Here is a 15,874-nt window from a genome sequence, read left to right as displayed (position 1 = left end):
TAAAATCACAGCAATACTATCAATTGCCCAGAATTGTTCTACTTCCTCTAAATAATTTGGTTTTCTTTGGGTGTTAAGAATTTTTTAAATCTTATTTTATCTTGAAATAATAGAATCATAGATCTATTTCATTCTTTTGTCACAGAGCAACCTCATCAATTGAATATATTCCAAATTTAACAGTTATATACTTTATCTTCTTCTAGGTTGACTATCCAAAAATGTTAAACAATGTTGCACTAAACCTACCCAATGATAAATATTGTCCTTTCAGAGATTCCTGAATCTTGTGAATCTCATTTGCCCAAATACTCATAACGAATGGAAATGTCTTTGATGACTGTGAATAGATGCAATAAGTTTTAGAAATTACACAAGATGCAGAGGCTATCTTTACACTAAATTAAAACTTTATTGAATAAAGAACACTCTCCAGAACACATGATCCAATGGGCTAGGCCTACGTTACATGCAATGAAGCCGAACATGACAGTAGTTTAACATGGAATGTCAAACAAATTAGTATTTCTCATTGTATAAAACTGTTTATGTAGATGGCATGCAAGAAGGTATGAAATTCCGCATTTTCACTAATCATCTGTGATGAGTTTTAAAAAGACATCTGAAGAAACTGGAAGGTTTCTTTAAGATATATTTCAAATAAATTAGTTACATGTGTACTACTGAACTGCCGTTGATCTCTCTTGCATACCAAATAAAATCTTAGTGCAAACATCAAAGTTGCTGGTCACTCCAAAAGACTGTCAAGCTCATAACAGAATACCAGTTCTGAATTAATGTGCATTAAGTAGGACAAAACCAAAAATACCAGTTACTGCAAAATTCATTTAGGCACACTTAATAGTCCATCTAAGCATTTCTTCTAAGTCTCTCACATTAATTACTAAAGCCTGTTTACAGTACTAAAATTCTATCATTCAAGCATCAATGATTACATTTCAGAAACAGAAAATCATTCATTTCAGCAATAGCATTATTGCTATATTCTAAAAAAAAAGAAAAAAGAAAAAAAGAATCATAATTAACAAAACCAGTATCCATAATAGGATACATGGGGAAAAACATTTTAGGAAAAAAGTGTGCTTTACTTGCACAGCAGGAATTATAATGTAAACACCATTATTGGCCCACACCACAAAATCCATGAGAAAGGTTCAAACTTGAACACTGTGGGTACATTATTTTCAAATCTGTGTTTGTGAGTTTATTCTGTATCTGTTTGTACCAATACATGACAAATAAAACACACTCTTCCACACACATACACATACAAGTGATTGTTAAATATTGAACATGGCTTGCTTCCCTGACTCAACTCAAAAAATGTTAAGTGAAATCCCAACTGTTTTAAAAATGTTTACAGATATCATTAAATGAATGTGAATGGTAGTTGAGGAATGATGAAAAAGTGATGGCAATAAAATGTGAGTGGATGTAAAAAAAATAAATGTACATAGCACTTGGCTGAGATCTGCAAATGTATGGAAAGTCTTTTCCTGTGGGCCTTGTCTGAGCTTTTCACTGATACCAAGAATAAAAAAATATAGTAGCACAAGTCCACTGACACCTGGAGGGTCAGGCCTAGAAAGCTTACCTTCAAAGTGCAAATTTTAATGGAATGTTTTAGCAGGGACATAAGAACAACCCTCCGTCTTTTTCTTGGTAAAAAAAGAAATACGATGTTCAGAAAGTATTTTTTCCTGGACAAAGTTATTTCAGTTTCTTGGTAAAACAAAAAGTATTTAGCCAAAATATCACCCACTCTTTCACATAACACAGAACTATTCTTAGGGGTAGGGGGAGAGAAAAAGCCCTTACCTACATATCACCTAATGCAACTTTTAGTTAGAACTTAAGTTCTTTGAATCAACTACATTAAATACCAACATGTACCTCCCTTATCCCCTCCCTCTCCACTCACCTATCCCAAACACCCCCAATCAACCCAGGTATTCTAATATCTTTGTGTTTTCTAAGCCTCACGAGGAAGGCTGCTGAGTACCACCTTCACTGGAGCGAAATGAACACCCAAGGTGCACCTTCCACAGCACCCTTTTCTTCTCCACAACTGCGTGGAATCTCGATGCTCTCAAGCCTGGCTCTAGATCTCCAGGTCATCAGGCCGAGGCCGGCTGCTGGCGCGACTGCTGGCTCTGCTGGCGGGCCGCTGGTCCACAATGGCTAGCGGCTGCAGTTCGTGTCCGGCGGCTAGTTTTTTAGAATTCTGGTTGTCATCGGGGAAGTCAAAAGGCTGTGCGTGGGAGTTGGAGATGGTGCTTCCTGCCTGTCCCATCCGATTCTGTTCTGCACTGTAATTAGCCCAGTTTTGCTCGCTTGCTTGTTTGTTGTAATTGCGGCATGAAGAATTGTTTCTGTCTCCAGTAACCAGCTTGTACCCGGGAGGAGACATGGGCGAGAGGGGAGCAGTTGGTGAAGAGCAACCATTGAAATAAGTATATTTGGGAGATCCACATTCTTTGGAGGGGCTTAGTGGGCCGGTGGTGGCGTGGTAAGGATCGCTCTTGCCCTTCACACGATCCTTCACGCCCTTGAAGAAGACATAGAAGAGTTCGATGATGTTCAGGGCTAGAGACACCAAGGACACTACCAGCATGAAGATGATGAAGATGGTTTTCTCCGTGGGGCGGGAGAGGAAGCAGTCCACCTGATGTGGGCAGGGATCTCTTTTGCAAGTGTACACAGCGCTCAAGCTGAATCCATAGATGTACCACTGGATCAGCAAGAAGGCCACCTCGAAGACAGACTTGAAGAGGATGCTGATGATGTAGGTTCTCAGCAAGCCCCCTCGCATTTTCACCTTGCCGTGCTCTTCGATCCCGTACTTGAACTTCTTGATCTCAATCTGCTTCAGGTGCATCTCCACGTTCATGCCGTCGGTCTGGGCGACTTTGAGTTCCTCCTCTCTCTTGCTCAGCTTTTCTTCCTTCCGCATCACGTAGAACACGTGAGCCAGGTACAAGAGCGTGGGGACAGACACGAAGATGATCTGCAGGACCCAGAAGCGCACGTGAGAGATCGGGAAGGACTTGTCGTAGCACACGTTCTCACACCCGGGCTGCTGAGTGTTACAGCGGAAGGCCGACTGCTCATCGCCCCAGGCTGACTCCACTGCCGTGCCCAGCAGCAGGATCCGGAAAATGAAGAGCACTGACAGCCACACCTTCCCTCCGGCGGTGGAATAGGCTTGGACCTTGTCGAGGAGTTTGCCTAAGGCGCTCCAGTCACCCATGTTGCCTGGGCGCCCCCTGAAAGGAAACAAGAAGACAACTGAATGATCACAGCCTGCAAATGATTAGTTCAATATATAGTTTCTTCCAGTTGACAGTGGAAATACTGTAAAAGGTTTTCAGAGTTTTCTAGCAATCTTACAAAAAACAAAACAAAATAAAAACAAGTGTAAACTGCTCCTGCCCCATCCCCTCCCCGTAAAGGTTTTACAATTTTCTTGATATAGTAAGACACTGAAGCAAGAGAGTCTATGTGCCAATTAAATTGAGTCTTAACCTGTGAAGATGTATTAGTAGCTCAACCACTGCTTCTGCACAGCGACTTAAGGAGCTGTCTGTCTGCTAAGTGCCTCTTATTTTATCCGTCTGATAAATGAGGACAGTTCTTGCCTGGCAGGCCTGTGTCTGGATGCATGCCCAAGTGAAATGCTGATTCATGTTATTCAAAAAGCCTGGTATCTAAGAATCGAGGCGAGGACACCCATGAACACACAAATACGTGCAGAAACACATGTATGTAACCTGTTTCAAAACCTTATCACGCAGCACTTAATTCCTAATTGTATTCTGAAATGTTTCTCCTTGGTATTTCAAGAACAATCTGTACATTCTGTATATTATGGTCATTTATACTTCTGTTTTTTCCTAAGCAGTAGCTTAGTGGTTCAGATGTCTGTCTTCCACCCAAATAAAATATGCTCTACTGAAATGCACCATTTTGACACAATGTGTCATTATATGCAGGAAACTCCTTTCAAAAACAAAAACTAAATGCCCATTACATTTCAAGTAAAACTTCAATTTGTCTCCTAATTGTAGCCTGGGCGGGGGGGGGGGGGGGGGGGAAAGACCACTTTAAAGTTTACCTCTAGTAAAAATGATTGTTTTCATTTTTTTATTGCTTTATATGTACTTCAAGTTCCCTTTCTGGGCTTTGGGCCTTCAGCCTATCAATACCTAATTATCTAAGTCTAGAACTTCCCCATTATTAGACATGAGAAAAATACTCAAGTCTGCAGTGATGGCAGATATCCCAAAAGTTATTTATCTATTTCATATTATATTTCTAATTAAGTAATAGTTCATTTAATTGATGAAAATTGAGGTCTTAAGGGTACAGGAAATGTTAAGCTATCAGTAGAGCCAGAAGAAGACTTATGAGCCCATGCCCAAGGCTTTCCAACGCATCACACTGCTTCTAAAATTATAAGAAAGCTGGCTTACGGCTAGAAACGTTTCCGTGCTTTGCTATATATACGATCTTAGTGAGGGCCAAACTCTGAGAGGAAATAAGTAGCATCGCATGTGGCAGGCACAGAGAGCAGTGTAATTTTCAGCAGAGAAGAGCAATTGGAGAATTTAAAAATAGGTGAAGTAGTCAAAGGTTATTTAATAATTAAAAACAAGCAAAGCAAAGACTTCCCAGAAGCTTAGTAATACATTGTAAACCATGTAACTAAAAGCAGGATTATACAGGCTTCTTAGAATTAGGTCCATTATTTGAATATAAAGAGGTTTCTCATCTGGTATTGAACTATGAGCTGCCTCCTCCTTGGAGGAAGTAAACGAAATCCAGGGAGTCTTCCCCGTGACCCAACACTGCAGTTCTGTCTGGTGCTCGCACTTCTTGGCCATAGAGCCAGGAGAAAAAAAAAAGGAAACATGGCCTGTGATTTCCTGAATGAAACAAAGAGATGGCTGATCCATAAAATTAAACTAAGCACCAGCTATCTAAATTAGCAGATGATGGGTATCTTCGAGGACAGCCTAGGGACTGGTGCCAAAGAACGCTGGGGTAAGCGTGGGAGGGGACCGGGCAGGTCGCAGAAATAATGCTCTGCCGGTGGTCATAAAAAGAGAGCATCCCTTTTACTTTTAGAAAGGCCCATTTTAGATTCTTTAGTCACAAATTAGACAGTAAAACTGATGCATGAAAAGGGCAGTCAAACAAGAACAAAGGATCGCAGGACTGACAGAGAGGGTTAAATCACCATGGGAAGGCTTGAAGTGTGAGAGAGTAATTTAGCTTTGATGAACAGTTTGATGGTGAGAGAATGTAAAAGGAAAAAAAATTACAATGTAGCAGAAAGTACTACACTGGGAATGAAGAACAGTCCACGAGGGTCAAACAAACAACAAACTTTTTGGAGCTATATCAATAGACAGTTTCTATGTGATGATGTGTAAATTGGCCCTCATTCTGTTTGTAGAGAATTACAACATTTTGCCAGTGTCATCTGCTTTTGCTCAGATATTTCAATTGTGGTGAGGGGTGGGGGTGGGGGGGGAACAACAGAAACAATCAAGTGTAAAACGGTAAATTGTTTGCATACACATCACATTTACGCAATGATGGGGTTCAACACAAACTTAACATATTTAGAAATACGACCAGGCACATTGAGAAGTTGTCATTTTGGTCAATGTTTGATCACCATACAAAGTAAAATATGATTGTATAGATGCTTGTGGCAATTAACTACTACATTTTTTTACATTCTATTCCAAATAAAAATTGACTTTCATATGATGTCAAGATGCCACAGAGATACCCCGTACTCCCACAGCGTGTGAATTAGGTCACCGGGCAAATCTCTAGGTAGCAGTTGTTTATTAATACCCCAACAACTTAATTGCAAAGTTGTCTTTCCTTTAAGCACCCACGCAGTTTTCATTTGCATTAATGAGTTATGCTCTTTCATCTGAATAAGATGAATTATCCAATTGGGCACTCAGTATCCTGGAACACTGTCATTACCATTATCACAGAGACCATCAGATAATGTTTAATGTGATGGCTCATACTTGTGATTCTCAAGGAGAAGTAACAAAAACAGCAACCTTTTTGGTAGCTGTTCACTTTGTTGTGAATCAAAAGTTCTGTCAAATGGTTGCCAACCCCTCCCCCCAATTAATAATATTTTCATTTTTTCGCGTTTTAGTTGAAAAATTAATGTACATTTTTAAGGAAAGGGCATAATTATATGTTTACAGAATCCTTGGAAGTGATTTACAGGCCATATACCTCATTCACATTCACCAAAATACAAGTATATTCCTTATCTGATACATAGGAAAACCACGGCCAATGGACGAATATCATGTATGTTCATGCCCTCACCTCCAGGTTCCAAAGCTGGGACTTTATATGTAGACAAAGGTCTAGGTTAAGGAGTTGTGCAAAGTTCTCATTAGGAGTCTAGGCTTCCAGCCGCTGGACCACCCTTCCCTTTCTTGTGCCTTCTTTCTATCACGTTGGATCACATTTTCTATGTGATCTAGACTAGAGGCCAAAAGCCACAGGCACCCAAGTGTGACCAGCCTGAGAGGATCCTCTGGTCCCTTTACAAGTGTGGTTTTTGAACTATATCACTTGGCAGCATTTATTTTCTTTTTTTCTTTTTTTTTCTTTTTTTAATATATCTTTTATTGATTTCAGAGAGAGGAAAGGAGAGGGAGAGAGAGATAGAAACGTCAATGATGAGAGAATCACTGATCGGTTGCCTAGCCCACAATCCGGGCATGTGTCCTGACCGGGAATCGAACCCTGATCGCCTGGTCCTAGGACGAAGCTCAACTGCTGAGCCACGCCCGGCCGGGCGGCAGCATTTGTTTAAAAACATACATTCCTGGCACTCAACAGTCTGAATGAGTCTGATTTTTGAGAGAAGAGGGTGGGGGGTTAGGAAATCAGGTTTTTGTTTCTTAAAACACAGAACAAAACAAAACAAAAAAACCCACCAGGTGATTCTGGAGTAAGGTTTCAGGCTAGGAAGCAAAATAATGGTTTCTTGACCTTTTTGGTGCTCTCTTGATCAAAATATCCAGGAGAGCAGAAAGGAATAGAGTGTTGAAAAGAAGATGAGGGGTGGGGAAGGGGGCACAGCATGAGGAACAGAGGCTCTCTGGACACCTGGGAACTGAGCTCACCCTTTACTGTCCCTACCACCCTGGTGTCAATGTCACTCCGCCAACACCTGCTGCACCCCCCAAGAGCACAAGAATTGAAATACTTCATTCAAAATGAAAATAAAGCCTCAATTTTAAATTACCTTTGACTATCTCTTTTGCCAGAATCTTAAAAACAAATCACTGTGCCAAAGCTGCAGTCAAATCACTTCATCTCACTAACATCCTAATAATTACTAGAATTAGAAAATATTTTCCTTTAAATTTTAAAGTTTTTCCCAATAAGTGACAACTGTAATGATTTGAGAGTGGGGACTTAAAATAAAATAAAGGTCTATAGAATTGCTGAAAACTAAAATGAGACTTGATAGCTATCACCTTTGTATGGTGGAAAGTAAACGCTCAGGGAAGATAAAGGTGGTTAATATTTGAAAGCATAAAATCATGAAGTCTAAAAATGCATAATGAAATGTCTATGGAAGTTCTTGGTAAAATCATCTGATGGATTTCTTGGGGGAAAGGGAAGCAGTATGTGTGTGTTTCTAATATACTACGACCAAAATATTTTAAGCCCCAACACTAAAATGCAAACCCTCCTACTATCTTTACCACGTACAAGAACCCCTGTCCTTTGCAGTAAATGTGTGAGTGGGCTCAATTTTGACCACTCCTCTACAGTTACAACACCCAGATGTTCTTTTGGTAAGATTCATACCCACACATAATTGACGTAACCCATCAGCAAATACTACAGCTTTATCTTCCCCACTAAAACCCGGACTATGACTGAGTCTCACCACCACTCCTGCTCTTACTTAGTCTGGTCTCAGCCATCTCTTCAGGTTTCACATCCGTAGCCTGGTCAACTTGCCTGCCAACCTGTCCTCCTCAAACAATCTTGAAAAAATAAGCGACGGCGCTGATCTGCCTGCATCAGCTCTGCCCCATCTGCATGGCCGACAGCCTCACCTTGAGTCCTTGCTCCGGTTACACCTCCTCAGCCCTCACTCCAGCCCTGTCACTTCCTATTCCCCTTGTCCAGCTTTTCCCCCTAATGGCCTTTAGCTCTGCTTGACATATTATATCTGGACCTATTCATTGTTTGTCTCTTTCCATTACAGGGTTTTATTACTATCTGCTTTCCTCAACTAGAACGTGAGCTCCATGAGGGAGTTTGTTTTGTCCACTGCTGTATACCCCGTGCTTAAAAGAGTAAGTGTAACAGATAAATAACTATCTGTTGAATGAATTAAATGAGGTCTTTACAAACACAAAAAAAAACCCCACAAAGAACAGGTCTTACCAGTTGTTTTTTTTTTTACCATTTCCTTGGGATTCTCTTAATTGTATGTGTCCCAAACTTCTAAAGTTTCAAATTAGTTGAAAAAGGGAACTTTCACAGTAAAAAAATATATATAGTATTGTAAGTATCTCACATTATGCAGACTATTAAATTTTCAAGTGCCAATTGCTGAAACAGAACTGTCTGTTGAAACATGCTTCAAGTGATTCCTGAGCAAACAATAGGCCTGAATTAATAATAACAATAATAATAATAATAAAGCTCTTTCAGAGCTTCTTGAGTTTATTAGACTGGATCAGAGTGATCTGGATGCCTACAAAACTGCAACATGTATCTTAGATGTTTATTCAGTTTCACTGTTACATTTTTACAGGTTAAGATCTAAAAATAACACCAAAAACATGTTGTTGTCCCCCAATTCTGTGGTATTCTTACTTTGGTTGTGCCACATGATTTCATTGTCACTGAGAACTCAATTGCAAGAAGAAATAGCCTGTTCACACTCGCACTGATTTCAAGGATGACAAATCCTGGGCGAAGGTTGGGATTTGAAGAGGAAGAGCAAGACCTGATGTTTACCCTGGTGAATTTAACATCACTACATAGTCTCAGTCTATGCAGGAGGTTATGTAATTTATCAGGCACTATGGAAAATATCCCCAGTGCAGCAGAAATTACACAAACTTTGCTTCCTTTTACCTGGACAGTTAGCTTATCTTTGTGGTGTAGCAAAGTCCATGTAAACATCTATTCAATTTAAAATTTTGCCTCTGGTTCCCTGATTCTCCTTAAACTTTCCTTTGTACAGAATATCACCGTTACATTTCCTCAGGTAGTTTATGCATAGCATTGGACTGCATGAAGTTTTTTTGTGGAGGGTGAAAAACACAGCAACAAGCCTTTCTCTCCTTGGCTCTTACCCCTCATCGCATAGTCAGCCTACATCTGCCTCCACAGAACAATGAGAGGGGGTGAGGAACTCCCCCGGAAGGGAAGGTACTGTCTGCCAGACAGGGGTGATCCAACCCCCTTCCTAGTTCAACAGCCATCACCCAACTCCCCCATTAACACAAGTTTCTCACGGCCGCTTCAGGGGTGCCAGACAAAATACTCTAGGTCAGAAGAAGCTGCAGATTGAAAGCCACCTTCCTCTATTGTAGTGATGGACTGAAAAACACTTTCCCGCAGATCTTGATGTTTCCCCCAACGCTCACCTCCACACTGACTATTTTTACTGAAAAGCCTCGTTATTTTGACTTCATTTAACACACACCTAGAACCCTCCCAGTGTATTAAGAACAGTCTGTTTTCTTCCATAAAACATATACTTTTAAGAAAGTCCTTCCATTCCCTTCATCTGAATGTACAGACATTCAGATGAAGGGTATGGAACGTTTTAAGGTTAAAGTCATTTAGTTTATAATATATATATATATGTCACCATGGTTTGTGTTTTAATTTTGGCAAAATATAGTTTGAAAAGACACAGCCAAACGGTGAATTTAGGCAGGCAAGGTGGAGAATTTAGGCCGTTATCCCAAGGATACAAAAAAAAGAAATTAATTAACCTCCCACAGAGGAAAAACTCTGGAGACTTGTTTTTAACATGACTTATCCGTATTAAATACTGACATAATAATAAACACAAGATAATTTGCTTTTCTTTCCAGGGCTGAATTGGTGAGTGTGGACGAGCTTCAACAATCTATTCAAACAGCTGAGGATCTTGAAGGGAAGTCAGAACAGGAAAGGTGGAGTAGAAGGTATTAATCACTGGTGACATTCCTATCATTTCCTCTCCCCCAGTAACACATAAAGGCCGAGGCTCACACCTAGGGACACCTCGGGCTAATAAGTGAAACTGAAGAATGCACTATATTATGGGTCCCCCCCTGCTCCGCGCAGGAACTGGAAACATTTAAATAACAAAGCAACTGTCAATGTCTGAAAACACGCCCTTTTCAGATGCTCCCTGCAGCGTCTTTGGGACTGTTTCCCAGGGAGGGCCGGCGCAGGCCTCGCACTGCACGGGGCTGAGTGTGCCTCTGCTGATGAGCTCCAAACGGGATTAGAAACAATGTGGAAGGTTTAAGCAGGGCAGGGAGTGAGAGCAAAGCACTGCCCTTGCATGTTCCAGGCAAAGGACAGGTGACAATACACCCCGACCTTGGGAACTAGAAAGCACCCCACGTCGTGGGGACACGCTTCAGCAGCGCAGGAATCAACACGGCCAGGACAGAGAGCACTTCCCGCCCTCCGTGTCACTTCCCGGCAATTAGGCCTGCGTGGGAGAACTCATTCCTCTCCCCTGAGGTATTTTCTATCTAACTGGCTCATTTCATTCTTGGGATGGTGTTCATTTAATGAGATCTCTGCATCACCACAGCCTTTTATCTTCAAGAGTCCTTGTACCAGAGTAAAAATTAGGCTTTTCTTTAAAAAAGAAATAAAAAAACCTCATAGTCTATTTTCTAAATTGCCAGGGGGCCCCTTTTGACTGAGTTCCAGTTTGCCCAATTTTCCAGAGGGTGAAATTACGCATCTTCTCATTACTAACCTGGTTTGGGAAACCAAAGAAATGGAGCCCCTGCGAACAGAGCCCAGGGCCCTTTTCCAAGGTTGCGCAGCTCCCGGGTCCCGCCCCGGGGGCGCTGCCGGGGGGCCGCGGGCGCGGGGCCGGGGGCAGCGTTTGGGGACGAGCCTCCTCCGAGGCGCCCAGGAAACATCTGGCTGGCCGCCGAGGGGTCCCGTGGGGGCGACCCGCTGCTCGGAAGCGCAGGCGCGTTTCCCAATCCCGTCCGGAGGAGCCCCGTGGACGCGTCACCAGCCCTTCCCGCGTCTCGCCACCGCGCCCCCGCCCGCGCCCCCGACCCCCGGGCCGCTTCCGCGCCCTGCCCCACATTCTTGGGAAGTTTCGAGAACTTCCAGGAGAGTCACAAGTGCAGCTGAAGCGCGGCCGTCCCCAAGGCATCCCGCCGTCCCGAGCCGCGCGCAGACAGCGGGGTGCCCGGGGGAGCAGAGGCGCCGGGCGCGGGGCGAAGTCGGGGGCGCTGCGCGGCCCCGCTAACGCGAGGATCGTCCGCCGGCACTGTACCGCTTGGCCCGCAGCTCCCCCCGCCCCCCCGCGTCCCTTTCGGCGGCGGAACTCCGGCCGGAGCGGGTTTGACGTGTGAGGAAGGATCCCGGGCCCCCGCTCGCCAGACCTCCGGCCCCGAGGACGCGCCCGGCCCCGCGCGGCCCCCGCCCCGCAGCTTTCATTTTTATTGCTTTTCGGCGTTCTCGGGGCTAACAGCTCAAACCTAAGCGAATCACTCCGTGGAGTTGGGACAGACAGAGTCTTTAGCGAGCACGCTAACAGAATGTGTCACCAGAAAGAGCATTAAAGAAAGTTGAACCCTAGTTTTTACTGACAAGCCGGGGTAATCTTCGCCCACCCGCGGATCCCGCTCAAAAGCGCCGCCCGGCGCCCCGGAGCCCGCGCAGGGTCGGGGGCCGGCGGGCGGGAGCGGGGACCTGGCTCCCCCGGGCGCTGCGCGGGGAACTCCGACTCATCTTCTTTCTAGGAGCTCTGGCTTCAGCAGGCGACTGCGGACGCGCACCCCGGAATGCGCTCTTCTCTGGACATCTGCCCCCGCCCCCATGCTTTGCAAGCGGCCACCCACCCGCGACCCCCCGGGGGCCTGCACCCCCCCGAACCGCCACAGGGGTTGAGTGAAAGGTGGCCCTCCTGCAGGGGCTCAACGCTTTCCACACTGGCTGCGGAAACAAAGTAGCTCTTCACTGTCGCTTTAAAACCCTCAATGTTGCCACACTGACTTGTATACCTTTTTGTTTACCGGGCCAGTTCTAGGAGGGGACCACGTGGAAGTCAAGCACCCGCGAGGTCCTAACAAAGCACTTTGCAGAGAGGCCGGCTCCGCGAGGCCGTTAGCATCAGTCAAGATTTCCATATGAAAAAGCACCCGGCGCGGGATTCCAGGGCGAGCAAGCCCAGCAAATTTGCACTTTGATTTTTGTGACATTGTCAGTCAAATCCCCACCCCAGGCCCCCCACTAGTCCCCCCCCCCCAGTTCCAAAGCACCTAGACTATTACTGATTTAAAAAAAGTACACTCTCAGACGAGGAGCCACATATCCAGGAAAGTAGTGCTGCATTCAGATCAGAGAGGTCTGCCTCTTCTTTTACCTGTTGCATTGTTAATAAAAACTTTTTGAACAGTCCCAAGAAAATAAACACCGAGCGTTCCATCTACATTTTCAAAGGACAGAAACACTTTCAAGCTCATCCTTGCAATTACGGCGTCGGGTCAAAGGCACCTTTATATAACACACTCAAAAACTTGAGTTAGGTTTTACTGGTAGGAAAAGAAACGAACAGGTAAAGTTTTTTTAAAAAAAACTTACTTTTCCTCTTAAAAGAAGTGAAGCAGGCGCGCCGGCTGACCGAGCTCCTGAGGGCCCGCGGAGCGGGGGCGAGTGCAGGCGCCCGACCGGTCTGGGCTGAAAGTTTAAGCGGCGGCTGCCGCCCGGTGCTCTCCTCACTCCTTCCCCCAATGAAAGAAAAGTGCTGGTACCTCGTAAAAGCTTTTTTCTAACTTGGAGCACAGAGCTTTTAAAAGTTTCAAGCCACTGGCTGGAGGAGGAGGGGCTAGGAAGGGGCGGGGCGGAGGAAGGCGGGCAGCGGGGCGGGGCGGCCGGGGCCGCGGGGCGGGGGCGCGGCGGGGTCGGGGCGCAGCTGCGGCCGGTCCGCGGCGAGCGGGGCCGCGAGCGCTGCGCTCGTAGTTACCCAGTTCGCGGATGACAAGGACTCGTTTTACCCAAAGTCCAGAGACAGTAACAGTGTGTAAGATTTTACACTACTACAAACTTCTCTAAAGGAACGTATATATATATATGTTACAGTAAATACAAACGGTGGAGAAGAGCCTAGCCAGTGCAGATTTGTTTCATACTGGCCAAGGTGTGGGAAGGGCAAGGTAGGTGTGAGTTACTTGGTGAGCTAATTCCTCGTCTCTTAAATGGAATAGGGGCAATTAACGGGAAACGGAGGGGAGGGCAGAGAGACAGGAGAGAGAAACTTCAAAAATGGACAGATGTGGTGGGGTGCCCATCCCAAATCTCTCTTCCAACCCCTTGACTGCTTTGAATTTTTACCTTTTCTTTCAGTTAAGCAAAAACTATATTTACATTTACAACTTGTTTTTATATAATACTGTGAAATCTTGCTATCTCTCTATCAGATCTCCAGAGAAATGAAAATTTCTACTCTCTTAGCACCATTCACGCCAATGCACTAGAAATGGAATCTGTTTTATAGTGAAATGTCAGGATAGTTTCTATGAAATCCTAATACGGTAAGTTGGCATTAGGTGGGTCCCAAAACCATCAAACTTCCTTGAGACCATCTCCTCTAGAACCTGCTGGAGAGTGTCCTGCCCAGGGCCAGCGGAGCCGAGCATATCATTTCTCTGCACCTTTCCACCATTTCCAGTGTCTTCCTGCTCAGCACCCTGTGTCAGGGTGTGTAAGAGCCTGAGTCATGAGGCCTCTTCCTTAGAGCCGCAGCTTCTTTGGGGACTCCCTAGATGCCATACCAGGGGCAGCCTTAGGACAATTCCCCATGAACAGGCTTCCCTGATGCTCCCAGGGGTGAGCAGGGAAGTCCCTTGGCTATTATGTTTTAGAAAGAAAGCAGATTCTCCCAGGCATAATATTCCTTGGCCTTTTCTTGCTGATACAAATGTCAGAAAAAAGAAGGGCAAATAATTTCTGGTAAATACCTTTCTCTAAGTATAATTTCACTAAAATGATTCATAAAACACCTTTTGAAATGTTGTAGTTTTAAGACATGATTCTGCTCTCTCATTTGTTGGCTACACTATTTTCAAGATTATTCTTTTTTTTTAAGTCAGAGAAGGAAAAATGCAGCTACTTGACTAATGCAGCTACTCACCACTGGTGTCTCACTTTCAAGTTCAGTAACCCATAAATATCACTTTGGCCTTGTATTTATATTTTTTACCTTCCAAGGAGTCTATTGTTTTGTCCTAACTAAAAATGATTTCGTTTGATTCAGAGCACATTCATGAAAATATGATTTATTCTTTTTATTATAAGAAAGCTTGCCCCCCCCCTTTTTTTTTTAAGACGCCTATGCTTCACTTAATTTACATAGTTATTTGGTTTACTTTTGTAAAATTATTCAATAACAATTATTACTGAAATTATCCATTTTATTTAAAAGGTTTCCTAAAATGTGAATTCAGAATTAGTTGCAGGAAAGAAAAGTTGCAATCGACTATTTTGTAACAGGATATTAAAGCAAAACATTGTGTTTATTTCCAATTATGTTTTGTTAGGTGTATGAAAGGACTTTGATGTCCAAGTATTCTGCTACCTTTCTTTTTAGTCTATTGCTTATATGACAAATTGGAAATAGAACCAAAGAACTTCTTTATACCAAATTAAGTTACTCATGGATATCACCTGAACCATCTTCTAAGCCAAAGGAATTCATCATAGCATAAGCCACTAATTAAGTAGCTAGTTCCCTTAACATATATATCTTCTGTTTCTAAAATGATTTTCCCACGATCCTTCATAAAAGATGAAGACATTCTATGTGATTTTCCCTTCCTTTGGAATAATGGCACCAGAATGGGATCCTATGAGTAATCATGTTCAAGGGAAGCCAGGTTAATGTGAATGGCTTTCCTGTTGGAACATTAATAACATAGTTTTCTCTCATGGACACCTAGGAGCTTTGCCAAATGCTGAGGAGTAACTCCGATTATACCTTATACTCTAGCAGTGCTGGTGAGTTATATTTTGACCAATAAAGAATAAAGAACCTCACTAATCTAACCTTAGAAGCTTGTCTTTATTGGAATGTTTTGCAAAAATTGTGGGATACTTTTTAAAAATGTTTTTATCATATTCTCAGAAATGCCAGTGCCATTTCATTAATATGAACACTGACTTCCCCAAACTGTATCTTCTCTGATTGCCGGGCCTGTCCATGCAGACGACATGGATGTAGCCTGATTTGCTAGCCAGGCAGCACTGCGCAAAGGAACAAGGGACAGTCATTTGAAGGTCATCATCTGCACGGTTTCCTTTTCACCACCTTTACCACCTCCATGAGCCGGGCCTTAGACTCTGATTCATTTGCTCTAATTGGCACAGTGGGGAGCACAATCTTTTTCAGAACCGTGAGAAAAATATTTCTTAATCTTAGAACCAACTGCATTTTTTTATTTACCTCTGTTTCAGAATATAAATTTCTGGAATAATAAGAGATAAATAGATTAATTTTTAAGGACGTTAAATGCCTGTCTCACACAAACTCTGGTGAATTACTCTCACTTTGATGAGTAGCATAAATATTCAAAAA

The 15,874-nt window shown here is 43.4% G+C and overlaps 1 protein-coding gene across 1 annotated transcript; it reads right to left on the bottom strand.

Moving 5' to 3' along the window:
* Nucleotides 1-388: 388 nt before the first annotated feature.
* Nucleotides 389-13,079, bottom strand: GJA1 (gap junction protein alpha 1). The gene is made up of 2 exons (XM_081141616.1): nucleotides 12,886-13,079; nucleotides 389-3,287 (listed from the first exon to the last, which is right to left on the bottom strand). The coding sequence occupies exon 2, from the start codon at nucleotides 3,269-3,271 to the stop codon at nucleotides 2,123-2,125; it is 1,149 nt and encodes a 382-aa protein (XP_080997742.1). The 5' UTR covers nucleotides 3,272-3,287; nucleotides 12,886-13,079; the 3' UTR covers nucleotides 389-2,122.
* Between the last annotated feature and the right edge of the window lie 2,795 nt (nucleotides 13,080-15,874).

The sequence above is a fragment of the Miniopterus schreibersii genome, assembly GCF_964146895.1.
Source record: "Miniopterus schreibersii genome assembly, chromosome: 6".
Taxonomy (NCBI): Eukaryota; Metazoa; Chordata; class Mammalia; order Chiroptera; family Miniopteridae; genus Miniopterus; species Miniopterus schreibersii.
The sequence above is the reverse complement of the archived record's forward strand: the minus strand, read 5'-3'. Positions and strand labels throughout refer to the sequence as shown.

What these genes read in the sequence shown, in the direction of transcription:
- GJA1 (XM_081141616.1), bottom strand. Translation starts at nt 3,271, where the DNA reads ATGGGTGACTGGAGCGCCTTAGGCAAACTCCTCGACAAGGTCCAAGCC.